This window comes from Zingiber officinale, chromosome 7A, assembly GCF_018446385.1.
Source record: "Zingiber officinale cultivar Zhangliang chromosome 7A, Zo_v1.1, whole genome shotgun sequence".
Taxonomy (NCBI): domain Eukaryota; kingdom Viridiplantae; phylum Streptophyta; class Magnoliopsida; order Zingiberales; family Zingiberaceae; genus Zingiber; species Zingiber officinale.
This window is the reverse complement of record NC_055998.1, coordinates 38,115,505-38,142,605: the sequence shown is the minus strand read 5'-3', so window position 1 is coordinate 38,142,605 and position 27,101 is coordinate 38,115,505. Positions and strand designations below refer to the sequence as shown.

Here is a 27,101-nt window from a genome sequence, read left to right as displayed (position 1 = left end):
CTCCAAGCCAAGCACGCTTAACTTTGGAGTTCTTAAGTTTGGGCTTCCGAAAAGGAAGGTGCACCTTGGTGATATGGATAGTACCATCTAACCTTTTAAGTCATACTTAACCAAAATGTCAGAACCAGGGTATTACAATCACCCCCACTTAAAGACACAAAGTCCTCGTTGTATAATCACAAATCACACCACAGACAAATCCCAGAATCTCTCTCACTAGGTGGTGCCCTGGGTGCTCCCGCCACAGGCGCACTCACGGTCGCAAGGTCGCTCTGATACCATCTGTAACGCCCCGGCCCGACCCACCCGGACCGAACTAGGAACGCCACCGGAATTGCCCATTGGGTTGACGACTAGCTCCACAGACCACCGGAGGTCCTTTCAGCATGCTTTGTCCTCACTCGCACGCACCCTGGAAAACTTCCAAGAGATCACCCATCCTCAGATTTCTCCAAGCCAAGCACGCTTAACTTTGGAGTTCTTAAGTTTGGGCTTCCGAAAAAGAAGGTGCACCTTGGTGATATGGATAGTACCATCTAACCTTTTAAGCCATGCTTAACCAGAATCTCAGAACCGGGTATTACAGTTAGTTAGAAGTTTTATATTTCCATGATGTTTGTTATTCATTTGAATGCAATTAGGTTAGGTTTGTTAATTGCTCTAGGTTTCTTTACATGTTTAATTTTGTTAATGCTTGCTTTGCGTTGTCTTTAATTTCCTTACAATCTTAGTTTAGGTTAGCCTAAGCTTCCTTTACTCATATTGTCTTTTATTTTAGGATTAGATTTTATTACATGTATTGATATTTCATATCGTAGCCTTAGCACTCAAATCCAAACTCCCCATGTTCACATAAAAACCCAAAAGCAATAAATCAATCCTAAGAACTAGCATCCTATTGTCACATTCATTGGAAGACGACCCGAGTCATCTTTCTGCTATATTAGTGTAGAAGGTGTTCAGTAATTTAATTGTAATTTGATACACCCGTAGTACGACTTAAGGGGTGCTCGTATCACTAGGCTCCCTTATTCATTAGGTATCAAGACAACTGCCCCCAATACTTCCTCAAGCATGATAGATGTGTCAGCTACTTCTAGCTACTCTTGACTTCTCAAATCATTGTGACGTGGTCAATCAGCCATAGAGATTGAGTGTTCTAACAATGGCAATGAAAGATGTGTCGTTGACATTTACTATAGTTATTTCAAGTCCCTCAGCTATACCTCCATTTGCAACTAGGAGTTGGCCATTTGATTTGTTGATGCTATAGATGTTGAAGTCCCAATTCTGGTATTGAGCGTTGACAACATTGATAAGTTCTTTTAGAAGTGTTAGTGGATCAACCTTAGATTCTCAAAGGAGAAAGATTAGAAGCAACTACGGGTCCTTGTAGACTAGGTTGGGTGACCTGCTTCTCTATTATTTACCCTCCTTTTAAAGTGGTGTTTGTGTGGTTCTGCCCCACCTTGCCCTGATAATTGCCTCACCAATTGGTCTTGTTTGTGCCCTCATTGTAGAGTGACTCAGCTGAGGGCTCTTAGACCTTTTAGATTTGAAAAAAAAATAATTTTAAATGTTATAATTATGGATTTGGTGCATTGCATGAGAAAGTAAATTTTCCACCCAAATAAGATGAAGAAATATAGAGGAAAGCTGGACAAAAGGATTTTTCCATCCCTGCCTTATTTCTGCTAAAGGAAAGAGAGAAAGTGTCCCTAAGAAAATCTTTTTTGTCACCTTATTTTCATCCACATTTCTTTCCCTCATAGGAAACATGTCCAAAAGCTATAGATACAGTTTCGTTGATAATCCCTTGGTCCGCAGGGTACTCTTCTACAATATACTATGTAAGTGTTCATTATGCTTGCCTCTTTGATTGGTCGAGGCAACATTTTTTGGTCTTCCCTTGCTAAATTGATTTAGCATTTAGCGTTGCAGTTTTGTGTGATTAAGCTTGTAATCTAATGTGATGCGTGGTAATGTGAAATGATACTTATGGCCACTATTTGATTTGAGGCCCTATTTTAGTTAAGGGTGTCCTTCACCAATTAACAACACCATAACCCCCACCTTCCATCCCCAACTTGACTAATGACTCAAGAAGGTAAATTCCTAATCTCTGTGGAAGTGTAAATAAAAGCCTACATTATCCATAGTTAAAAGCATGTAAAGCTCAATGTTGATCATCATAGCAAGCATCACTTTTCCATTGGGTTTGCACTTTAGATGATCATCTGTCATGGCTAAGTTGAATGAAATAACTAGCCCATTAGATTAATAGGCATCACTTCAATTCGATTTGTACTTTTTAGTTTGATCATCTAACTAATCCTAGAACTAGGTACGCCCCAGTATCATTTGTCATTACTAGATTGAATGAGATAACTAGCCCATTAGCTTGATGGGCATCACCCACTAGCCCGTAATATTAAGCCAAGTGAATTTAATAAACTCGTGTATGCCTAAGAAACCCTCTTGATTAGCCCACAATAGTAAGGTGGGACAAAAAAAAAACTACAACAATTTGTTTCATTCAAGATGATGCACTTAAGGCACTACCCCTAACTAACTTATTGCCAAGAAAACTGTGACCAATGTAATTTACTTATGAAATTAAAGCAGGTGACCATTTCCCTATCAAAGAAGTTATCTCTTCTCTATAGAAAAGATAACTAAAAAGCTTCATTTTCTATCATCATAATTCTACAAGCAGTTAGCCTGTTATTCAAGAGAGGAAAATAATTGAAATCCATATCTAAAGCCAACGCAATTATCAAGCAAAGGCAAACCCTTGAACCTCATGAAACCTTCACATTCATAAATTCCTGAACAGAGACTAAAAAGGAACTAACCTGCAAAAGCAAAACAATATTATCTCCTTCATACGTACAAGCAGGAACATAGACAGCAAATAACTCAGGAAGCCCACTGCTGCATAAGTAACCATGGCCTCCACACAATTTCCGACATTCTTCAATTCCATCCTAATAATTTGAAAAATTGTTAGCAAGGGTACCATGGGTAAGGAAAAAAATACATCAACATATATCTCTAGAAAACAATGTTTGTTTAAATGAACAATACATTGACATAGGAAATAGCAAAATATATTTTCTAGATAAATTCATGGATTATAAGAAATAAGTGTTCGGAAGTCATTAAAAATTCCCAGTTAACAAAATTTCTGAGGATAAATATCAGAGAGATTCATTAGGTGTAGTAATAACTTATGTTTGAAACCCAATCCAGTTCACAAAATTTCTTCCTTACATGTGAAGGAATGTTGCAAAGTTATAGTATGGTGGCCTGCCTTCACTGCACAAAATAATTAATACAATGATATATGTTACAAACTCAAGGTTTATTATCGTCTAGAAGGAATAGAAGTATCTTCCATCCAAATATGCAATACTAATGATTTTTAATCTCATAGAAGTTACTGCCTAACAATAAATGAAGAAAAAGGGCAACCAGCCGTCACTAATTTGGAAGTACATGTAAAGATTATTCTTCACCCTCAGCCAAATAATTATACAATCAGAGAAATTAGATATGATAACTATTTTCCAGGTGCTCTGACAGCAAACAGCAATATTGTAATTAATGAAAAGGAAGTAAAACATTAATAACACTAAAGCAAAATTCATGACACTATCTGGTCTAGAATTAGGTGGTGAAGACTAGAATGAATTGAAATAGAATATAGCACAAAACTACATATGCTAAAGATTTACATACTGCTGTCACAGAGGTTGTCAAAGATTTCAAACCAGCAGTGCATGCATGAGCCTCAGGCAATGTTGAAAAATCATTGGCTCGTAGTCTCTCTGTCACATCATTATATAGCCACTTCAACCATTGACCAACAAACCTAAAAGCATATGCTGAAGCCAGCAGCGGAAAGAGTCTGCTTTGCTGAGTTTTGTAATCAATGACCTGTGAGAGAAAGGTTAAATAAGAATTTATAACTGCACGAACACACCTTTTCAAGAGGATGAAAGACTAAATAGAATGTTTACTTTAGGTGGATAAACAAGAGGAGAGGCGAATGGAGGAAAAGGAGCAAAAAGAACAAAACCGTTTCCCTCCCCTCCTTTCTTTCCTCCTATTCATTCACCAAAGTGCACATGCCCCATGTCATTAAAAAGGAGAGCCCGGTGCAGGATCTATTATACGCATCTTTACCTTGCTTTGCAAGAGGTCATTTCTGAGACTCGAACCCGTGACCTCTAGGTCACACGACAACAACTTTACTGTTGTGCCAAAGTTTCCCTTCATTAGATACATTAGCATAAAATAAAATAACTGAGACCGAATTAAATACATTAGATGTCAAGCCACACTCTCCGAAGTCGTATTGGCTTTAGCTTGCATTCAAGTATGACATGGTTATATTGAACCAATCAGATGTGACTGTAACTACTTGATATCTATAGGCAATAACTAATTAGATATTTCATTAGTTTGTCTTTGATAGTGATGTACATTATTAACAAATTCAAAATTGATGCAGATAAATTCACAGAAGTGGATTATGAGCAGACTTCAGTTCAAGGTATTTTGCATCCAAAAGGATACCAACTTATTTTAGAAAAATGTACAATTGTCAAGCAGAAAAACTCCATGAACAAATTATCAGATCAGACTATAAATCACAACAAGCTTTGTTAGTCCAAGCTTTTGTACCACAATAAGAACAGAATGTGAACCAGTCCAGTATGTCACCAAGCCTAAAGAACTTGAAGGAAGATTTCAGGAACTATATAATGGCAGTTCCCGTATATATGCAAGCACAGATCTTCACATACAAGCTACATTGTGGTATCAAATGCATTTCATGGAGTCAGTGAGAAAACTATCATTTCATAAAATTTAATCATCGTCTTCTTCAAGGTTATGGAACAAGTTACATGTGAAAAAACTTGATGTGTGGGTTAAAGATAATCTGGCAAAAAGAGCAACAGTCGACCTTGTTGAAGGCATCTCCCAGAAGACCTTAATATCCTATCTATGATGCTAATGCAACACCTACCTTCAAGCAGAGGAGACAAACATGAAATCCAATTTAACAGTATTTAGGCACTATTTATGGTTACAAAGGCCTTCCTAATATAGTAACCAATAAGGCCATCAAGGATGCCATCATCATCATCATTAAGCCATGATCAAGGGAGTTTTGCATTAGATAATTATATATATAATATAAATATATCAAAGTAGCATGGCCATATTAAATCTAAGTTCTTAGTATAATAAATATGTGTGTAACACTGCAAATGCCAGACCAAGCACAGGGAAGAAAATGACCGAATGTTGTGCTAGGCCTTATTAACTAACCTAAAATTTAAAACATCATGACATCGGTCTTGAGGTTTGACTGTGTGTAAAACAATGATATTACCATAATTATTGTCAGGTGAGGTAGCCAGTCGCAATATAAACATCCCAAAGCTCAAAGGCAGGATAAGACACCACCAAATTGTTAGGAAACACACTTGTGGTAAATTAATATATGTATGTCAGAATATTTTTCAATGTAGCACAGAGAACTGATATTGTACCTGAGTCTCAGGAGAACCATCTTGTGATCCAAATTGCCTACGAACACAACTATATCTCACAGCAATGCACACGGCTCGAGATAAAGCCTTAGAAGCATCAGAGACAATTGTTTGACGAACATAAACCATTGTCCCATATAAAAGCTGCCTTGGGACGTCAGATTGCACATACTTCCCTTCCTTTGTGACTTGTGAAACCCTGGACAATATTGAAAATAAAAAACAATCAATATCATTGATAAGCAATGCAGAGATCACATCTACAATACCTCAGTCAAAACCACTACTCATACAATTGCTCCAGTAATGTTAAACTGTAAATAGAATAAGAGAGGTAAACTTCCCTCTGCAGGGTCAAAGAAAACATAGTGAAGAATTAGGCATGATCATTTAAACTAATACACTAGTCCAATCTAGAGTCAATATGACTGCATGCAGAAAAAAGATATTACATGTATTAGCCTTAAGAAATATCCACATTTGACCAAGTTTGCCAACTTTGTCAAGATCGATCCTATTCCGAATGAAAATAGGTCCATAGGCCCTGATCATAGGATCGGAAAATAGGATCATAAGAGAATTAACTTATATATTTTATAATTATATTTAACATTTATCATATATTTTTAATTTTCTGTATACAGTATTACTATTAATATTTTATGACTATTGTTCTGAAGCGTAAAAAAAATTATAAAAGAAAAATAAACTTAAAGTATTCCATCTTTATATAGCAAGTATCAACTTCTACAAGAGGAAATGATAATTATAAGATGGGTGATAATAATAATTATTAAAAATAATTCTTCTGATTAAGACTTAAAAGGAAACTATTCTCAAATGTGACACAGAAAAATTGCTATAGTAAATATCTAAGTAAATTCAAATATATATTGGGGCAAAAATCCTGCATAGGAATGTAGTCAAACATAGGATTGGATCATAGGTTCATAAGATCCTAGGCCACTTTAGATCCTAATTGGGATTTGGATTGTTTAGAACAGTTTGGATTATAAGATCATAAGGTTTGATCACAATCTTTAACTATATGGGCATGAAAATAAAAATATATCAAGCTTGAACAACTAAGGCTATGTTGTACATAATTAGATGCAAAAAAGGTATTAACTAACCGCATCAACATTTGATTTCGTGGTATGCGCACATGATCAAACTGCAAAACCCCATTGTCCATTGTATTGTAAGCGCCATTGCCAAATTTCATCCCAATATCACCAACAACGATTCCAGGAAGAGGCGAATGATCATCCAAACTTCGTAACTGAACAATGAAACCTATAAAGCAAAGTAATTCAGAAAACAACTACAGAAATCCCTGAAATAATCCTCCAAACATGTGGAAATGTTAAACCATTGATTCCATAGTCTTTTCCATCAATGATTAGACGGGCATAAACAACTGCATGGGTGGATACTTTTCCAAGACCACCAGGCCACCACTGCACATGTAAGAAATGGATGTCATTATCATTGAAACATTTAGGGATATTTTCATCTGAATTATTTTTATAAATAATTTGGTTTTGTGGAGAAAATTATTGTTGAATAATACATGAAGCTATATGATTTTGAAAAGGCACTATTGTCTCAGGGGATCTATTAGTGAATCTAAGTTGGATCTTCAGAACAATGATTGATACTGCTACTTACTTTGCTTGAAGTAAGTGTAGGGCTGTGAATAACAAATTCATCCGTTTTGGGATCAAATGTCGCTGTTGTTTCAAGACCTTGAACATTTGAACCATGACCAAGTTCTGTCTGAGCATAGCATCCAATTATTTGCATCTTATAAGCCAGTGGTAACCACTTCTTCTGTTGTTCCTCAGTTCCTTGACCTTTTATAGCAGGAACGAACATTCCCTATTAACCAAAAAATAACTATAAGTTAAAGAATGTGAAGACAACAAATGTGAATCATACATATGGTTTCATGAACTTTCCCTATTAGCCAAAATACTGTAAGTTAAATATGTGAAGAAAGCAAATAGCTACCTGATAGAACAAAACTCAGAGACAAACCAATCATTATTTGGCTTAAGCTACAGAATGTGGCATTCACATGCCAGAAAGCATGAAAGATTAATTTCTAAGGGTACATTTGAGATCAATCTTTCTGTATATCAAGAGGAAACAACTAAACTCAATTTTTTTTCAATATTACAAACTTGAAGAAGGCTAATCTAGAAAACACTCCAGTATCATGATAAATGGCTCATGTATCTATTTAATGCAACTAAATAATATAAAAGGGCAGCCCGGTGCACGAAGCTCCCACCATGCTGGGTCCCGGGGAAGGATCCATTGTACACAGCCTTACCCTGCTTTTTGCAGAGACTATTTCCAGGATTCGAACTCGTGACCTTTTGGTCACATGGCAACAACTTTACCGTTGCGCCAAGGCTCCCCTTCAATGCAACTAAATAATATGCAAGAAATTAACAATACGGAAAGGAGAGAAATTACTGTTAGTAAGAAGATGATGCAAACAAACAACTAACTGGAAAGGTGAAAACTTACATTATAGGAAAGCTATGCAAATTGAACCATGAAACCATGGCAATGCTAACATATTATCAACAACCAACCAAGCCTTATCCCACTAGGTGGGGCTGGCTAAATGCTACATATTAACATGTTATTCAAATGCTACTTAATGGAAAAGTGCTTGCTGTAGATTGAGTAACAAATAAAAGTGGGTAAATGGTAGATAGAATGATACACATCAAAGCATTTTAAGTGGGAAAACTGATATTAGCAAGAATATGAAACAATAAATGGCAAGTACATGCCTTCCAAATAATTCTAGCCGAATTCATACTATCTGACATATGAGAAATAGGAAAAAAGGTCCTCACCCAGTGGAGATCCCCATATCCAGGTTCATCTATGAAGATCCGGAACATAGAGGCTTCTTCTTCTGCAACATCAGAAAAGTGGATGATTATCAGCAAACTGAAAAGCAGGAAAATAATGCAGGATCCTTTGAAGTGGTAAATTATTACATGCCAAAGGTTCTACTTCCTTGACGAATCCATGTTTTATTACTTAAACTTGTTCTTGTACTAGCAAGAAATGGTTTCTTCTATAGCTAGATATGCCTGGGATAGTAATACATTTAAGAGGCACGGATTCCAAAGGCATGCTGCCTAATTTTATCAGTGGGCATGTATCAACCTCATCGAGACAGTCCAATCAAACCTAAGGATAGAAGATTCAACCTGGTTTCAGCAGACTGACTATTGTTTTGGGGCACTTAGGAGGATAACAAAGGAGTTTCATATAAACATGTTCAGAAGATTAAAGTACGATGCTAATAACCTATTGACATGCACACTAAACAACATGTATATTGAAACTTTAGAATGAAGACTGATTGTCATAGCTTCTTGTCTGCTGTCATTTGAGAGTATACATGTTGATTAAAATCTCACCGAGGTCACTTGTTTAGACTGCAAATTTCAAGTAAAACCTTAATAAGAATTAAGTACCTCACAGCTCTTTTATGAAATTTTATAGCATAGTTACTCAAAATCTGAGGCATTACTTGACTTTTTTCTTTCACTTCCATAAGAAACTTCTAAACTTATCGAATATTCATTGAAAAAACAACAATTTGACCAGTTACAGTAGGAAAATATTTTAGTTTATAACATGTTTGGAAGTCCTCAACCAAATGAGTATTTCGTAGAGAGCAGACAAGGGATTCCATGATAGGATGATTTAATTCTTTGGAACAACTCAAAGGAAGCCTCCAAATGATCATAAGATCATACCCATCCCATTTCAACAGTGCAACCATTGGTTGTTCACGGACTAGCTGTACCATCTTTTTATTTTCTGGAGCTAATATCAAGTATCAACAGTGTAGTTCATCAAACATCCAACAATAACACTAAAGGCCAATGATTGCTCAACGAACAAAAGTCAAGTAACCCACTAATTGACTTTGGGAATAATAGGGTTTGATGACAAAGACCAAATGACCAAGAATGTCATTACACTAAACATAGATTAAGATACAAATGATAGAGTACCCAAAGGCTTCTTTATCACCTATCCAATCAATGATAGAAAACATGACATAATTGGGCAATTTGCCTCGTGTCAGTCAAAACTCATAATAGCTTTACAGATGTATGTACACTACAAACTAGAAAATTATTGCCATATTCACTTGCCACCAAATAGAAATAGTTGATTATAATTATAAGAAGTTCAACTTGACACAATCAAAATTTATATCTACATACAGATATGGCTTCAAAAGGGGAGTCTTGGCACAAAGGTAAAGTTATTGCCATGTGACCTAAGGTCCCAGGTTTGAATGTCGGAAATAGCCTCTTGTAATGCAAGGTAAGGCTACGTACAATAAATCGTTCACTGGACCCATATTGGTGAAAGATTCATGCACTGGGCTGCCCTTTATACAGATATGGATTCCATTAAATGTTCCTATTGAAATTTTGAGAGTGCTTGACCACCAATAGAGCCAAGCCACATGCCAGTTTCAGTACCAATCAATGAAGAGTGATGCTAGGGATAGGTATCAATCAAAGTCAGAGGAGTGATTATTGTTACAAGATAGAACAAAAAGTAGGATTGAGGATGAGAAAATACAAAGAAGAGGGAAGAGAGAAGAGACCAGAGTAAAGATAAAAAGACGAAGAAAGAGTAAAGGAAAAAATTACAAAGAATGAAAGTTGACTTTTATTGTGTTTGACCATTACTGCCGGGTCCATGTGCCAATTGATGTATCTGACAGCAATGTCATCATTGTTAATATTCGATATACCTGTTATTGGGACGAGCAAGGGCATTGTTGTGCTTGTATTTAGTCCAAAGTAATATGCAAGGAATTCTAACAAAAAGAGTTTAGAATGAAGGCGAAAAAATATACCTGTAAGGCGTAACTCGTTTATTCGCTTCCAAGCATGGGCTGATTTTTTTAGTGTGTTCTTAAACAATTCCTTACGGCCAAGCATTGTTCTATTGTCTTTGCGGAAGACCTAAATGGAAAAGAAGAAAGTCTTAAGATTGGTTTTACAAATAAATATTTTTTAAAATAATATGGTCATAAGAGTACAAAATGGAAAAACTAAAAAGACTATTGTAAAACAAAGTAAACACTTCAAACATAAAAGTAAATTATATTTAATTTAAAATGAGATCAGAAGCCCAACACTGCCTTCAAGCAACAAAAATGTACGCATAAAGACTTAAACATACAGTTATCATCTTTTCTCACATATCATGATGACTTAATAGCTGCACATACATTAAGCCATAACCAATCATAAAGTATATTATATTTAATTTAAAATGAGATCAGAAGCCCAACACTGCCTTCAAGCAACAAAAATGTACGCATAAAGACTTAAACATACAGTTATCATCTTTTCTCACATATCATGATGACTTAATAGCTGCACATATATCCTTTAGTTTTACTAGCATGTTAACAGGGTCATAGTGATGCTTGAATCTATCATGAAGCATTCTGAAATTGATAGTAATGATTAATGTAACAATGGTATTCGTAAAAGTGCAAATAGCATAGTTGTTACTTCCCTCAAGTCATTTGCAAACAAAGAAATAGGAATTAGAATATATTTTCCCAAAAATTTAGGATTTTGAAATCAGATCAAAATTCTTCAGATTTGTGTTTGAGAATTCTTGGTAATTTATGCAACCAAACAATTCTACAACCTTATAGTAAATAACTCCCAAAAAATAAATGGAATTATAATTATAATTTTTCTCCTGAATTGGGATTAGAATTCTTATAAATTCTGCTCTGATATAGAATTAGGATTATTTTCCAAACAGAATTGCTTCCAAGCAAGCTGAAAATGTTCATATTTTCATTTAGAAACTGACATGCAGGAAATTGAATCCATCAGTGTCAAAGTTCATGTTGGATTTCCAATCTGAGTAAAATGACGCCTAAAATATTGTTGAAAAAGACAAAATTCTACAATATATAGGCAAATTAGTAAACTTATTATTCATATAGCATGTTCATTCTGACATACATAGCTAAAAGGTGTCATTTACTGACATTCTTTTACTTCCGTAATCACAAAAGCAAATAATGTTCCAGTCAGGACCTAGCTTCTAACAACGAAAACGAAACCCTAAAGTCATGGTCAACCGGAATAAGCTAGGTGCAGGAGGGTTGTGTATGAATTAGGCTCCATACCACCTTCTTGTGAATTTCATGTGAGCACTCTTTGGAAAAAAGAAAACTGGCACTCCGAATTCAAAATATAATCAATTACGCTTTCATCCTTGCAGCATACTACACTCCAAAGAAATTTGAGCGAAGCAAGAAGGGACTAATCTCACTTCCTTTCTAATATTCCTTTAGCAATTATTCTACTCAACCAACTCAAATAAAATTTAAAATATACATAATAACGCTTTCAAAGAGAAAAGAGAAAAGAGAAATAGGAAAAAAAAAAAGGCAAATAGACGGGCAAAACTGGCGTGGATCTGGAAGGTAAAAAATAAAAACGAACGATGAAACACAAAAAGGAGGAGTAGAAAAATGACCGGATCGCTGGCAACGATGTGGGCCATGCGATTGGCGACTTCGAATGCGTTCTTGGAGCCGGCCCAGGCGATCTTCATCGCCTGAACATCGAATTGGGCTTTCTTCCGCTCAGTCGCGAGATGATCCACCGCCGACGCCTCCATTCTCCTCCGCCAACGATCTTTCTTCTCCTCCTCCCCTTCTCTTCACCGCTCGTACTAGGAATCCCCTCTGGTACGGGGCGAAGGATAGATATACCTTCTCATTGACCAAACCGACAACCAATGACAAATAGGCCATCTGCAACGCTGTTAATACTCAGCGTTAATATCCACGTGAGTGTTCATGTACTGTTCTTTAACACGTTAAAGGAATTAAACGGTGTTAAAAACTTACATATTAATATATATATATATATATATATATATATATATATATATATATATATATATATATATATATATAAAGGAATTAAACGGTGTTAAAAACTTACATATTAATATATATATATATATATATATATATATATATATATATATAATATTATATTGCTATTAATAGCGTTGCAGATGCTCTTGTGGAAGAGATCGGAGACCACGTGGCTTCAGCGTTAAGACCAATTCAAATAAGGTATTCTTTGGAGTACTTCGCTGGAGGTGACGTCGAAACTTCAATCATCTTCCTTTGGCCAGACTAGAAAAATAATAAAATATTGCCAAATTAATTGAGATCGATGTTGCTTATTATTTTGTTTCTCGCAGTTTGTTATTTTTGGATGGGTCTCTACAGGAAAAAGGGTTCCTGGAGCAGAGAATTTTTTTTTTTTTTTTTGAAAAGTATGCAGCGTATTTAGTTCCAATTATCATATATAATCTTATCTAATACTAAAATTATAAAAAATGAAACACAGAGAATGTTTGATAATACAATCAAATCTTATTTATTTAAAAATTTAGTACATAACCTAGTATAATATTTTATCGTATTATTCTTAATTTAATAATGATGATATTATTATTATTAGTAAAATATATATATATATAAATAAATAAAATTAGATATTTTTATCATGTTAAAAAATTTTAAATAATTTTATTGAGCTTTAAATTATATTTATTTAATTTATTCAAATTATAGTTAGGAGTTAATTGATTTAATCAATTAAAATTTTAATCAAATACCTAAGTTAAAAAATAAAAAAAAAACAAAAAATATCATCGATCATCATCATCATCATCATCTTCTTCTTCTTCTTCTTCTTCCTCCTCCTCCTCCTCCTCCTCCTCTTCTTCTGTTGCCACTTGTCATCAGCCACCCATCGTCACCCACCGTTGTCGCCTTTGATTGTCGCACTGTCACTACCCACCGTTGGCCCCCCGTTGCGCCCACAGCTACTCGTTGCTGCCACCTCCGCTGTTGCCACCTCCAGCCACCACGAAGCTTCGCGGCGATCTGCATGCATGAAAGAATGCAATGTTGTTACCTACCGCATTTCCCTATTGCCAATCCGACACCACCTCCCGTCCACTGTCGCCAGCCATCACCCATTGCCACCTTCACGGCTGCCACCTCTGACCACGAAGCTTCGCGATGATATGCACGCATGAAAGAATGCAATGTTGTTGCCTACCGCATTGCCCTGTTGCCAATCCGACACCACCTCCCGCCCACTGTCGTCGCCCATCGCCCACTGCCACCGCCCATCGCCCACTGCCATCTCCGGCCATCGCTCCACCTCACCTCACATGAAGCTTCGCAGCGAACCTTTGCACTACACCGCTCTGTTGCGCTCTGATCCTTCCGAGGGTAATTTTGAAAAAAAAATTACTTAACCTCCAGAATCAAGAAAAACCTTGGGTGACCCCTGGTTTTCTGATTCCAGGTTCGATGTCGAGATTGATGACATTTGCTGACATTTCAAAATCAAGAAAAACTTCGGAATCTAGAAAAACCTCAAACCAAACACAGTTATCCTGGATTACCGTAGGCGGATAACCTTGGTTATCTGTGATATCCCTGAACCAAATACGCCCTAGATGTCATGCGTTCACCGTTTACGTTATGTTTTGGGGCACATTTGAAATAATAAGATGTCACTTAAAATGATGAAAGAATGCAGACGTAAAGAAAAAGTGGTACCACCCTGTAAAGAAAAATGGGATATTCGCTTGGTTAGATAATGAGTATTTTATTATAATGGGATAAGAAATCAATTTTTATAGATACATACCCTTAAAAAACTCCTTTCATTTTCTAGCCACTTGACAGTCGACTATAAGCCAACCTCATAATTTACTTTCATTCACTTAATATGGGACGGACTCTAAGGGGTGTCTGGGATGAGCGTAATCATCTTTTACTACAATTTATAAAAAAAAAATATCAGGGACGCATGGGATAAACATAATTATCTTTTGTTACAATTTATAAAAAAAGAAAATATCATCACACAGTGATATATCTATGTGGTGTTATTGTAATAAATCAAGGAGTCAGTTCCTAACATATGCGAAATACAACATGGGTCACTTGATCCCCATGCAAAGGGCTACTATACTAGACAAAGCCTCTTATGATTTATCTCTCTTTCAGATCACATGTGGCAATCCAGATCACATGGGATAGTCTCAACTTCACTAATTAACGGATGAATTTTTCTTAATCAATGGTTGACCTAAAAACGCTACACTGATGGGCCATTTACCATGACCATTTTCTAATTTATCTTGGTAACTAATGAAAAACTTGTATAGGCCTAATCACCCCAAAATTGTAATACCTATAAAAGAGAGAATTTCAACAATTTTATCATTTTACCCTTCATTATTAATATCATTAAGCGATTAAATAAACTAAATTTATTAATATTATTTTACCTTTATAATACACAAAACGCTGCCCCATATTTAATTGTCACTCTGTTAAGTCACTAGATAGTGTTAATAATGGGACAAAAATTGACCTCTAAGAGTATTCATTAAGTAACTCTCAAACAGTTGCTACTCATGTGGATATTTACTATAATAGATCTTAAATCAATTCTCAACGCATATTAGGATAAAATATCCTTTATGATTTATTTATCTATATATCATCTTTTGCTCGAATGAGGACATTTATTAAGTAAACCTTGAAGAGATGAAATGAAATTTTCCCATAATAATATAATCACACGCAATGTATATTAGCAGCACGAAAATCCCAGCTCAAACTTGACAACCACATATGTAATTTCACCATTAACACACACATGTTTAACATAATACAAAGTTGAAGTGATTCAGTTTAAACCCATACGAAGGTAAAAATAGGCCTGTCCAGTTTCTAAATAAAATTGCATGATTGTTTATGGAATTCGGTATTAGATAAGGCAATAGCAAAAAGCAAAAAACAAAAAGCACGGGTGAAACTCTACATTTCAAGCAGAAAAACACCTTGTAGAAGAACAACAATTTCTATTCTTGAAGTACTTCTTGAATAGCAATGAAACGTCCCTTCTCGATAGAAAGTTGAGCAGCAACGCCAATGGCTACAGATAGCAAACCATCTGTTAACCTGACGGCAGGAGCACCAAGACGTTCTCCTTTAAGCATTGATAACAAATGCATGTGTTCCAAGTAGCTTGATCCATGATGAAGTCCATCATACCTAGAGTAAGAAAACATGAAAAGACAGTAAGAATGATAAAATAACTCAATTTCTGATTTTTGACAATGTCTGTAAAGATCATGGCTAGGCCTTTTATCGTCCCCTTGGGGCGGTGCGATGGTTAAAACATAGGGTGTTACCACATGAGGTCTTGGGGTCGAAATTCGGCGTGACCGAGCATAACCTCCCCCATGTCTGTAAAGATCATGGCTAGGCCTTTTATCGTCCCCTTGGGGCGGTGCGATGGTTAAAACATAGGGTGTTACCACATGAGGTCTTGGGGTCGAAATTCGGCGTGACCGAGCATAACCTCCCCCATGTCTTGGCCATTTGCACTAATGGCTAGTAGTCACCCGTGATTTACCTCCTCCGTGTTGGCCAAGGGACGGATTGACGGGGGCGCTGGGGGCGAGCGAATCGCCTTTTACCACATGTCTAGGCCTTTTATCACAAATTCTAATTTCTTTTATGATCTCATTAAGGGCTTGTTTACCATGATGGAATTCTTAAGGGAGGAAAGGAGAATTCCAGTTTTGAGGAGATTTTTCTCATTCAAACCAGTGGAGAACTGACAAAATCAAGCCAACTTTTCCCTTCACAGAGTGATTTTTCTCTTGAAATGCATTTGCCCAAAATAAAGCAGACGGGGACTAAATCAAGGTGAAATTCCTTCTTTAATCTCTTTGTCTCTATAGATGTAAGGGCATGAGAGTAATCAGCAAGGGCTCGGAAGTAGCCATCGAAAAAGGTGGGAGTGGCAGGTGAGAACTCTGTTCACGGAAGGGAGGGCTGTAGGATGGCCAAATAAGGGCTCAGGAGTCCTCGGTGGTTACTCAGTAGGGCTTGGGGGCATTAATGAGAATTTGAGAGGACTTCGCTAGCATATCGACAGTGGGTCACTGAAGACAAGGACAAGTTCAACATTTTCCTTCTCTTATCTCCCAAGGTAAAGTCAGGTAATGCAGAGGACAAGTTCAACATTTTCCTTCTCTTATCTCCCAAGGCAAAGTCAGGTAATGCAGACGATGAGTTTTCCCCCTCCTTTCCTCTCTTCTTCTCTCTCTTCCTTGCTTTCATCTCCTTCCTCTCATTTCTACGAGGATAAACAGATGTTTAGATGCACAAACCTAGTACTCAGATAGGAGACAATGACTGCTTGAGTAAAAAAACAAATGGATGATCAATGGTTCATATGCATCCTTGTTCTTTCCCTCCCCTCTCCCCTCTCCCCTCTCCCCTCTCCCCTCTCCTCTTTCCTCTATCTATCCATTCAAGTAAACAAGCCATAATCACGTCAATCAATATGTGAGGAAAGGATGGATGATTCTGAGTAAAAGGAACATATACTTGGTATCACATGAAAAAGAAAAACCTTCCAAGTCAAATGAATGCAATTGCAAATTCCTACTAGGTTGCACCTTTTACTAATGACAATTAGTTTTTAAGAAAGGTTAATTGTTAAATTTGTCACATAGTTTGCAACGTCTAAAAAATCTATCACATACATTCAAATAACAAATCTATCATAAATCTTCCAACTTTTAATCAATCTGTCACATATTTCAAAAAAAAAAAAAAAACTAATAACTAACGTATTATGTAGTACATAAAACTATAAAATATCTAGCACACATGTAAACTTCTATTAAGAATCCATTAACTCATGAAGTGTCCTCATTCCTAATCACCTTTTTATTCATATAATCTACCGTGTCATGCATTAATTAGTATATCATCAGTTAACACAGATTCTTACTGGATTTTTTTTATTTATGTGCTATATTTATTATGTTTTTGTATCGTATATTATAGATTAATTATTTTTAAAAAATGTGATAGATTTTGTTGAATGTTTTAAAATATAAGGTAGAATAGTTATTTTTAAAAACACCTTTGTTAAAAGTTATAAAATATATGACAAGTTTATCAACTAATCCTTTTGTAAATGAAGAAAACCAGAACAATTACAGTATAATTTTGTTATCTCTCAACGACTTTACATTGAGCTTTCTCATGGACTCTACATTGTGTGCCCAATCAATTTTGTTGACTTTGATGACTCAACACAAAGCTTCCTCATGGAGTTATGCGTTGTCATTAGGGTAAATATAGGGAGTTTGCATTAAAGGTGGAAATCAACTGGTTCCGAACCAATTTCATGTGGAAGAAATTTTAGCCAAAAATATTTTCACAGAAGAGATTTTCATCTCTTTTTGCAAGTGGTTCTGCCAGAAAAATAGCAAATAGACTTCAACTCCCGTGCCCTTCCCAAAAGCCACAGATATAAATGGAGCCTTAGTCAATTAATCTGCTAATAAGCATTCATTTGACTAATCAATGTAAGCCTAACCTAAGGGATCAATTATCGACGGGTGCATGTCCTCGGGAAAAAAAAAATCCTTTCTTCCACCCCTAGCCAACTTGGCGGTCAGCTATAAGCTGACTTCATGATTTACCTCCCTCACATAACCTGGGACGGAAAGAGTACCGGGGGTAAACGTAATCATCTTTTGCTACAATTTAGGCCTAAACCCAAACAAAAATATCCCACCTAACCTCGTACTCAGGTGAAGTCTTAGTTTTGGATAAATTTTTCTTGACCTACAAAACTAGTCCAATCATATTTTGGTCAAAAACCAATGCTGCCCTACCCATGTTCATCTTGTCGATAATAAAATTTGCACTCTTTGCAAGAGAAGCTACTAGGCACCTCACATGGGTAACTCATCAAAGTTGGTATAATGAAACTCTAGCAGAACCACCGTCTTATACTCTTTTGCACACCTAAATATTAGTTTATGTTAAGGTTTAAAATATTTGTTTCAAACTAGGTTTTTGATCCTTGGCCGGAACGAATTGTTTGGTGTCCTTTTGGCTTACATCAACAAATGGTGTTAGGCACTATGACAGCGAAGGGATGGAGGAGGGGAACGAAGAAGAAGAGGAAGGAGGTAAGGAAGTTTACCTATGGAGAATGAAAAAGGCAAGTCAAGACACAACATCAACATCTCCCTCATGAGCGGATGTTTAAGGAAGCTCAAGGGTTTTGATGCAAAAGGGGAGAATTCGATGGGGAGGAATGGATGCAAGCTTCTCCTGATGAAGGATGAGCTTCAACTCAGAGTTTTTCTCACATCAATGAATGATTCAGAACTTCTCTCAAAAGACACCAACCAACAAAGAATAAGTGATTTAGTTGCGATGAAAGCATGTTCCGCTCGTCCATTCTTGCTCATGTACAGGTGTTATAGAGCTTCATGTGTGCCAATTGACAAGTGTAATGAAAAATATCACTCATGATGGCCAACATAACTCCTGATTTTAATCATCGGTAATATGTTTATTTCGTCTAAAATGAATGCTTAAGATTCATTTAGCCAACCTAAACATGGGGTGAACCACAACTTGATGTTGATATTGTTGACCATGAATTATGAGATGAACACATAACATATGTTACTACAAAAATTAAATATTGAAATACTTCATGACAAAAATTTAATCAAATTTGAAGTTGATATTTGTTATAATAAAAGCCTTCCGGCAACTTAGACAAGTGACGATTTGCTAAGAATCTTTGAAGATTTGAACTTCAAGAATTATAAGGAATTTAATTGATACAATTATGTATCTCCTAAATATAAAATAGATTAAAATGAAACGATTGAGAATGCATACTTAATTCGTTCATCCTCAGCTTTTTCAGTCTTTACCCCTGTCCTCCCTTCAGCTCTAAGGCCAACACGAATAATACTCTCAGGAACAAATGCCTCACCCTGTTAAAAAAATTACTGAGTTACCTATAGTACCAAATGACTAAATAACAATAACCTCCTTTTACTTTTGAGAAAACACACACATATTTTATGTTGTAGAGAAGGCACAAGAAAGTTCATGAATGAAAACGTCCAAGGAAATATAACAGAAATAGTTGAGTCATTATACCTTTCCAATGTCACCTACAACAGATATTTCTTGCTCATTCTTGCTGCCTTCAGCAAACATGCATAAGTCAAGCATTCCACGAGAACCATTATCAAACTCCACTATCACGAACGCATTATCAATGATGTCTGGCACCTATTTACAACATCTGACTATGAGGATATTGGGTGCTTTCACATCAAAATTTGCATATATGATTATTAACAAAACATTTTGTTCTTTAATGCATATTTCTCACAGAAAATGGAACTACCTTCTTACTGAAGAACAATACTTTTTTCACTACATGGAACAATGAAATGTGTGACCATATAAAGAAAGTCCTGGTGCTAATGGTATGTACACTTTGTTTTTCTATTTAAGATTAATAGATGACAGTTCAATTCATAAGTCCCATTGCGACAGAGACTAAGGAGGATCAATGTCTGCGACCTTACCCTTTCATAGCAAGAAAAGAGGATGTTTCGCTAAGCTCTGTAGTCACCTATTTATCATAGTCTTACAGCAGAGGATTCTCATTGCTGCACCCAAGGTTTGACTCCAAGGCTCCAACTGATGGAGAGGATGAAATAAAATAAGACCAAGAAACCTCCTGAGAAAAGACTTGGCAACTCCTCCATTGAGGATATATAAATATGGAGTCCCAACTACAGCGGTTATAACTATCCTACTAAGAATGACAAGTCATGCACACTGAAGATATCAATGAGTGGTAATAGACAAAAGCATTGAAAGATCGAATAAATATTAAAATGATAGCAGTCACTAGTAAAATATATCATTTGATATTTTTCATCAAAAGATCAATGTTATTATGTAAGTATTATCCAAAAGGATCTGTCTGGATTGAGGAATTTGTAGGAGAATGCAAGGAAAGTGAGGGAAGAATTAGTTCCCTTGTTTAGAAAGCTTAACTTAAATGAGGTGAGTCCTTCATTTTCCTTTCTTTGTTTTATTATGGACTTTTCTGTTCTTAAAATCAGGCATGCACTCGTTTTCCTCCATTTCCTCTTTTAAAAGCTGTGCTTTCTTGAAAGAATAGAAAATTTAAGAGAAAAACAGAAACATAGGGAAATAAAATGAAGAGAAGAAAAAAAATGTGTTTTAGTATTTTCTCTAGTCGTGTTTCCCTGAAGGGAGTAGATTAAGAAGAGAAAATTTATTATGTTTTCAATTTTTTTTTTTCCAAAGAGGCTAGACGATGGTATTGGAAAGGCCACAAAAACAATTGAAGGCAAAGACTCTGGCAACAAGAGGGCAAGCAAAGCAATTTCTGTGATAGTTTTGGTCTGATTTGGACAAAAATTTGAGAAAACTTTCCATGCCTTTTGTTCCCCAATCTACTTCTGTCCAAAGAAATGTTTGACTTTTCTCTCTCCTCCCTCTTTCCTTTCTCTCATTGGATACATGACCGTACTCATGAGGTACTAAGCAAGCTCATGGCTATGATATGAGATAGGAACAAATATCCATACTTGCTAAATATAAAATTGGTGATATCAAACATCAACATCAACTAAGTAAATTCTTCAATGAAATCACAAAAGTTTGTGTTGCATTGTCTTTTGAGTGCATAATAGATACAGGTAATAGTAAAAATTGTCAGCTTCCATTGGCTATGCACAATTGAGAGAGGGATGTTCTCACACACAACCATTGAAAGAACCTTGCTCTCCACGTGGAACAGGAGCTAAGGTCCAAGCAGAGGCTATTTCTGCTCAATGTTCATGACAACCATGTTGAATCGAGTGGAGACAAATCCAGCCCAAAAAGAACTAGCCAATTGGGAGAGGCACACACCACACAAGCATTAAAATGAGTTTGAATTTTCCAATGCGGAACTAACATCACAATTAATGCACAAAATAAATTACTACCTAGTGTGAGAACAGATCTCTAGTCCACCACCCGAATCACACCTACAAGATGGAGCAATTGCCGAATAGCTAGCTTTCCAACTCATCTTAATAATCCTAATAGAAAAGCAAGATGTTGGTAGGAGACATGCCATCATTGCTCTGTTTAAATAAATCTATTGACAAGCATTCTACCTTTACTGTTCTATTCTCAATTTCTAGCTCCCTTTTTATGGATGATAATCACTAGACAAATAAGGTAATTAGTATCAGTCCATTGACCTAGAAAACCTCAAGAATATTGAATAAAGAAAATAAGATCATAAGAACGAATGCAGTAGAATCAGTTAGCAAACATTCAAATGTCTGTCTCTTCAAACTATCTTCATTTAACTAATAAACAAGATTGTCAGAGATGACCTTTCCATCATAAATCTCATCCTTGTGGTTAACATCAATAGATCCAGAAGCCATCACACGGACAGGATTGGCAGCTGCAAAAAGCCTCATCAAATCGAAGAAGTGGCAGCACTTCTCCACCAGTGTTCCCCCAGTATTTACATTGAAGCGATTCCAATTATTGACCTACATGAAACAAGTAATACTGATTATAAATCCAAATGACCATTAGCCATGAATAGCAAGCCCAAATGAAAGATGAACCTAGTTGCAAAACCATTCACCTTGACCAGAAAGGGAAATCGATGTTCTCGGATTGCAACCATTTTGACTTGCCCAAGCATTCCACTCTTAACTATGCCAATTAGTTTAGCAACAGAAGGTATATATCTGTATTCTAGTCCAACTTGCACTACAATATCTGGCCGTTGGTTAGCTGCATTCACAACCTATAAGATATCAACTGATGTCATGGCATATGTTGGAAAAACATGAAACCTATTTGGAACAGAGATAAAATCAACTCTTGGAAATATGAATGCTGCTTCTGCAAAAAAAAATTATCTTTTATAAAGCAGTATGATTGGTATATACACAACTAATTCCTGGGTTCTAAAACACTTGTCAAGGAAAATAATTATTGAATTATAAAAGCCCACCCAGCAGCAGTGCCGAGGCCTGCCGAAGCCCACCGAAGCCTGCCCAAGCCCGCCGAGGCCCGCTTAGGTCACCAGCCTGTTAGGTTTCCGGCACGGCTTGCTACCGCACAGTGCATAGGCGGTGACTAGGGCATATTTTCGAACACTGGATGCTACAGATACTGCAAGATCGAAAATTGTTTGCAAAATTCAACAAGTGTGAATTCTAGTTGGAGAAAGTGGCATTCTTAGGCCACATCATTTCGAGGGAAGGAGTAGAGGTTGATCCGACTAAGGTCGCGGACGCTAGGGAATGGTTAGTGCCTAGAAATGTAACTGAGATATGCAATTTCTTAGGCTTAGCTGGCTATTATCGCAAATTCATCAAGGGTTTTTCCTCCATTGCAATGCCCTTGACAGCTCTGACAAAAAAGAATATCAAGTTTATATGGGGATCTGATTGTCAGGACAGCTTTGAGCAATTGAAGCAAACACTGATCACAACACCAGTTTAGCTATGCCATCAGGGCAGGAGAATATGTATTGTACACCGATGCATCGAAGCTGGGTTTGGGCGTAATATTAATGCAGTATGATCGAGTTATTGCAAATGCATCTAGGCAATTGAAGGCGCATGAGGAGAATTATCCGACTCATAACCAATGCAAGAGGATGTCAGACATGAAGAGCCATCACTCGGAGTTGTTTGGTAAGTTTAAAAAAAAAAAATCGAGGACGAAATTCATTTTGAGGGGGGGTGGGATCGTAGTGTGACAAAAATGGTTCACTTAAATAAATCAGCAGTTATGGGTTTAAGTAATTAATATGCTAACGAACTCGGGCCGATTTGCTAGCAACTCGACCTTACTTACCCTTTTAAATACATGCCTTATATTTTTTTTCTCTCTCCCCTAACACCTTGAAGCCCCCCCCCCCCCCCCCTCCCCCCCCCAAAAAAAAATTATGAACCCTAGCAACTGTGCTTAAGGTCGTGTTTTCTCTACGTCTCGCTGGTTATCTTTCGTATGCAAAACACCAACGCAAGGTTCCCTTTTCATTGTTTTTGCATTTACTGCACCATATGGATCATAGTATAATATTTTGATATGCGTTGCATTTAATTTTGGAATTGGTTGTGAAGATTTGACAAAGTTTTACCAATTTTGGTTGAAAAATCTGGATGCTAGAGGGGCTCGAAGTTGTTGCTGTCTTGTAGGGGTTGTTTAGGTGAGGAAAGAACCAGCGACGGAGATTTGGGTTTTTCTTTCTAGGTTGTTCGGGTGAAGAAAGGAGGGCTGGAGAGTGGGTTGCGAGGTGAGGTATAGTGACCAGAGAAGGGTGGATGGGAGGGCACGGGAGTAGGATCCTTTTCTCGGCATTTCTATTTTTATTTATCTCTCGTCTATTAGCAACTCGAACTCTAGTATCATAATTGCTAGTAGAATGTCGATGCACGCAAGTTGACTCTTTGTTTTAGCATATTATCATAATTGTTAGTAGGATGTTGAAGCACAATTTGTTTTCACATGCAAGCAAATCATTTTATTTATTTAGCAATGTCTTCCTATGCATGAAAAGTAATAATGTCTTGTTTTTAATAATGTGATATGTATGTGACAATGTAACTGGTAGAGGAATTCAGCTTAAAAAGGATCCGATGAATCTTTCCAAAACAAAAGATGTTTGAGAATCCGGCTTAAGAAGGGTCCGATGAACCTTACCAAAACAAAAGAGGTTTGGGAATCCAATTTAAGAAGGGTCCGGTGAACCTTGCCAACCTAGTACTAGGATAAAAGTTTAGCCAAATAATCAGAAGTTGAAATATAAAGTAACTACATCTAATGAACTAAATTCTTGTAATTTATGAGAAGAAAATTCATGAAACTAATGTCATTGTTTTCCGTTTCTTATATGGTAAATTATAAAAAAAAAAAGAATATTTCTCTTAAATGCGAACGGATGTTATTTCTATAAATGGTTGAACTTGCTGTCTTTAGACTCACTAGGTCCATATGGTGCAGGTAATGAAGAGACGGAAGGACTTAACGGATGAGCTTTCTTGTACCTGGCAGTGCACACTCGAGGGCCTCTTTTATTTGTCTAAGTTTCTATATGCATTAGAATGTTGGGTCGTAATGTCGATGTCGAGTATGTGATTGATAATCAGTTTAAGTTTACTAGTTGGTTGCATTTTCTGCTCTCTTGAAGAATTATTTACTATTATGATGTTCAAACAAATTTATTTTTGGTATCATGTTGTACCAGTTTATAATGCATAATCTTTAGTTGGGTTGCTTAATTCGAATCGTTTAAATGTGGGTACTATATGGCATGTTTGGTGAAAAGTATGACAAAGGGGTTCTAGGATGTTTCAACCATACTAAGAGATGACTGAAGTCACAGGATGCTAGATGATAAAGCAGCTGAAAAAAAACACAGGAATAGTTATATCCACATAATAGTTTCCATGGGATCGCCAAAAACCTTCCACAGTTATTTCAATTAGCAAGTTGCAAGACTGTAGAATTGCAGATTCATTAAAGCATGTCCTACCTTTTTGCAGTCCTCAACAGAAGTGCATAAAGGCTTTTCCACCAGAACATGATGTGGTTTCTGATGGTTTATAATGTCCATAAGAATTTCAAAGTGTGTCATGTTTGGAGATGACACAACCACAACATCACAAAGCCTGCTATCTAATAACTGATGATGATCTGAAAATACCTGAACATCACAGAGTTGATAAAAAAAACTGCAGGGCTTAGAATAGTACATGATGGTGGTGTTGAACCAAGATCTATAATATATCCACTCATATTTAAAGAAACAATAGAGATAAAAGATAATAGAGAATAACATGAACAGGAAGCATAGAGTAATGGGTCCTAAAGAGTGATTTTTGCTCTTTGCGAGTAGATTTGATAAGATTCAATTCTCTAATGATTCAACTAGGCTTTCCCCTTAGAGCATGAAGGAACACATGTATGAGCACTGTCAAGTAAATTAAAAGAAATAAAGAATTTTTTTTGTTCTTTTCCATTATTTACTTGGTCTTTATTGGCTACACTAAAAAAATAAGAGAAATGACTGTATACAAATACTTCAAAGCTGCAGAGTTTATGCTACAGCTGTCCCTAATTTGGATGTCTTGCATTTCAAAATTAATTGGATATCATAAATTTGCAATTATTAATCTTCAGCACAAACTACATAATTCATGTTTTGATCAATTGTCACTAACATCTGTTTATCATCTCAGTGGAGCAATAAGAAATGCAGCTAATCACAACTAGTTAGGACAAATATAACTTGTGATGACAACAACAATGACAATGACAACAATGATGATGAGTGCATATTTATCAACTTATTTTGCTTTTTCATCATGCATAATAGTTTCAAACTAACCAGTTAACCAATTATGCTAGCATAGAATTAATATACTATTCCCTTGATAAGTCAAACTATATTTATTACTGCAGAACGCCACTATGGATATATGCATTATTTTATTTTATGTTTAAGCAAAATATTCTGACATTTCAAATAGTTGTCCTACGGAATGGGAATAAATTTAATGCATATTAAGTGCTAAAAAGCCTTATGTAAAAAAACTTAGCCAGATTGAATATTGTTGTGTAGTAAGATAAATAAATGAATTATTGGGATACTTCATATAATAATTGTGGCAGTAGTGGAAGCTATTCATAAGACAGCATAATAATGAACATACTTGCCAAAAAGTTACTGCCATTATGTAGGCACGGAATCAAGTCAATTTTCTTCGAATTGTCATTAAATTAACCATATGCTTACCTTCAGTTATTCTGATCGATATGTATATCATGTAAAATTAGGTATCATGAATCATTAATCTGAATGTGCTAATGTTAAAGGAATAATCAAAGTTCCTCTTAATTTGCATACCATAATAATTCATCACAATTTAGATTTGCAAGTTAGGCCAGATACCACTCTCCCAGGATTATATACAGGAATTCGAAAATCAGACATGTAAGAGTACCGCGAGAAGTGGAGAGTCGAGGGAGCGAGCGAGTTCGACGGCGAGGTCGAGGGATGGAGGGTGGGGGTCGGCGACGCAGGTCACGACGGCGCCATCGGTGCGGAGGTGGGCGAGGTTGACCATATGCTCCCGCCCCATCATCCCTACCCCTACTATCCCGTACCGCACCACGCCTTTCTCCATTTTTTTTCTCCTCCTCCGTCTTCTGATTCGCTCGGTCTCCTCTGAGAAAATTGGGGAACGATGGTTCCTGGCAGGGGCGGGAGGAAATAGGAATCTATTTTCGGTATCTACTGTCTCTGGGTTAAGTAGTGGACCAGAGGTGAGTGGGAGTGATCACGTGTATCCCACGTGCACGTGAAAAATTGAATTGCAAATGCGGGTCGTTAGGTGGAACGAGCTTGGTCTCCAATGTACGATTTGTGAAAATTTTGTAAAATTGAAAAATTTTATTAAAAATTTTTTATGATTATA

The 27,101-nt window shown here is 36.3% G+C and overlaps 2 protein-coding genes across 2 annotated transcripts in view; both read right to left on the bottom strand.

Annotated features, from left to right (window-relative positions):
* LOC122001339 (peroxisomal acyl-coenzyme A oxidase 1-like) overlaps positions 1-12,415 on the bottom strand; it is a 32,358-nt gene extending 19,943 nt beyond the window's left edge. The window contains exons 1-9 of the mRNA XM_042556045.1: positions 12,138-12,415; positions 10,483-10,591; positions 8,441-8,502; positions 7,236-7,445; positions 6,937-7,024; positions 6,698-6,860; positions 5,565-5,763; positions 3,742-3,939; positions 2,856-2,987 (exon numbers count right to left, since the gene is read on the bottom strand). Coding sequence (XP_042411979.1) covers positions 2,856-2,987; positions 3,742-3,939; positions 5,565-5,763; positions 6,698-6,860; positions 6,937-7,024; positions 7,236-7,445; positions 8,441-8,502; positions 10,483-10,591; positions 12,138-12,281 — 1,305 coding nt within the window. The 5' untranslated portion in view covers positions 12,282-12,415. The remainder of the gene's footprint in view (positions 1-2,855; positions 2,988-3,741; positions 3,940-5,564; positions 5,764-6,697; positions 6,861-6,936; positions 7,025-7,235; positions 7,446-8,440; positions 8,503-10,482; positions 10,592-12,137) is intronic.
* Positions 12,416-15,326: 2,911 nt separating this feature from the next.
* LOC122001338 (inositol 2-dehydrogenase 2-like) lies at positions 15,327-26,900 on the bottom strand. The gene is made up of 7 exons (XM_042556044.1): positions 26,628-26,900; positions 25,157-25,327; positions 22,250-22,414; positions 21,987-22,151; positions 19,711-19,845; positions 19,444-19,541; positions 15,327-15,765 (listed from the first exon to the last, which is right to left on the bottom strand). The coding sequence occupies exons 1-7, from the start codon at positions 26,808-26,810 to the stop codon at positions 15,573-15,575; spliced, it is 1,110 nt and encodes a 369-aa protein (XP_042411978.1). The 5' UTR covers positions 26,811-26,900; the 3' UTR covers positions 15,327-15,572.
* Between the last annotated feature and the right edge of the window lie 201 nt (positions 26,901-27,101).

What these genes read in the sequence shown, in the direction of transcription:
- LOC122001338 (XM_042556044.1), bottom strand. Translation starts at nt 26,810, where the DNA reads ATGGAGAAAGGCGTGGTGCGGTACGGGATAGTAGGGGTAGGGATGATG. An exon ending in GATTTCCCTTTCTGGTCAAG is followed by an intron (nt 22,152 to 22,249) that starts GTGAATGGTTTT and finishes TGTTTCATGTAG; the next exon opens with GTCAATAATTGGAATCGCTT. An exon ending in TTGTAGGTGACATTGGAAAG is followed by an intron (nt 19,542 to 19,710) that starts GTATAATGACTC and finishes TTTTTTTAACAG; the next exon opens with GGTGAGGCATTTGTTCCTGA.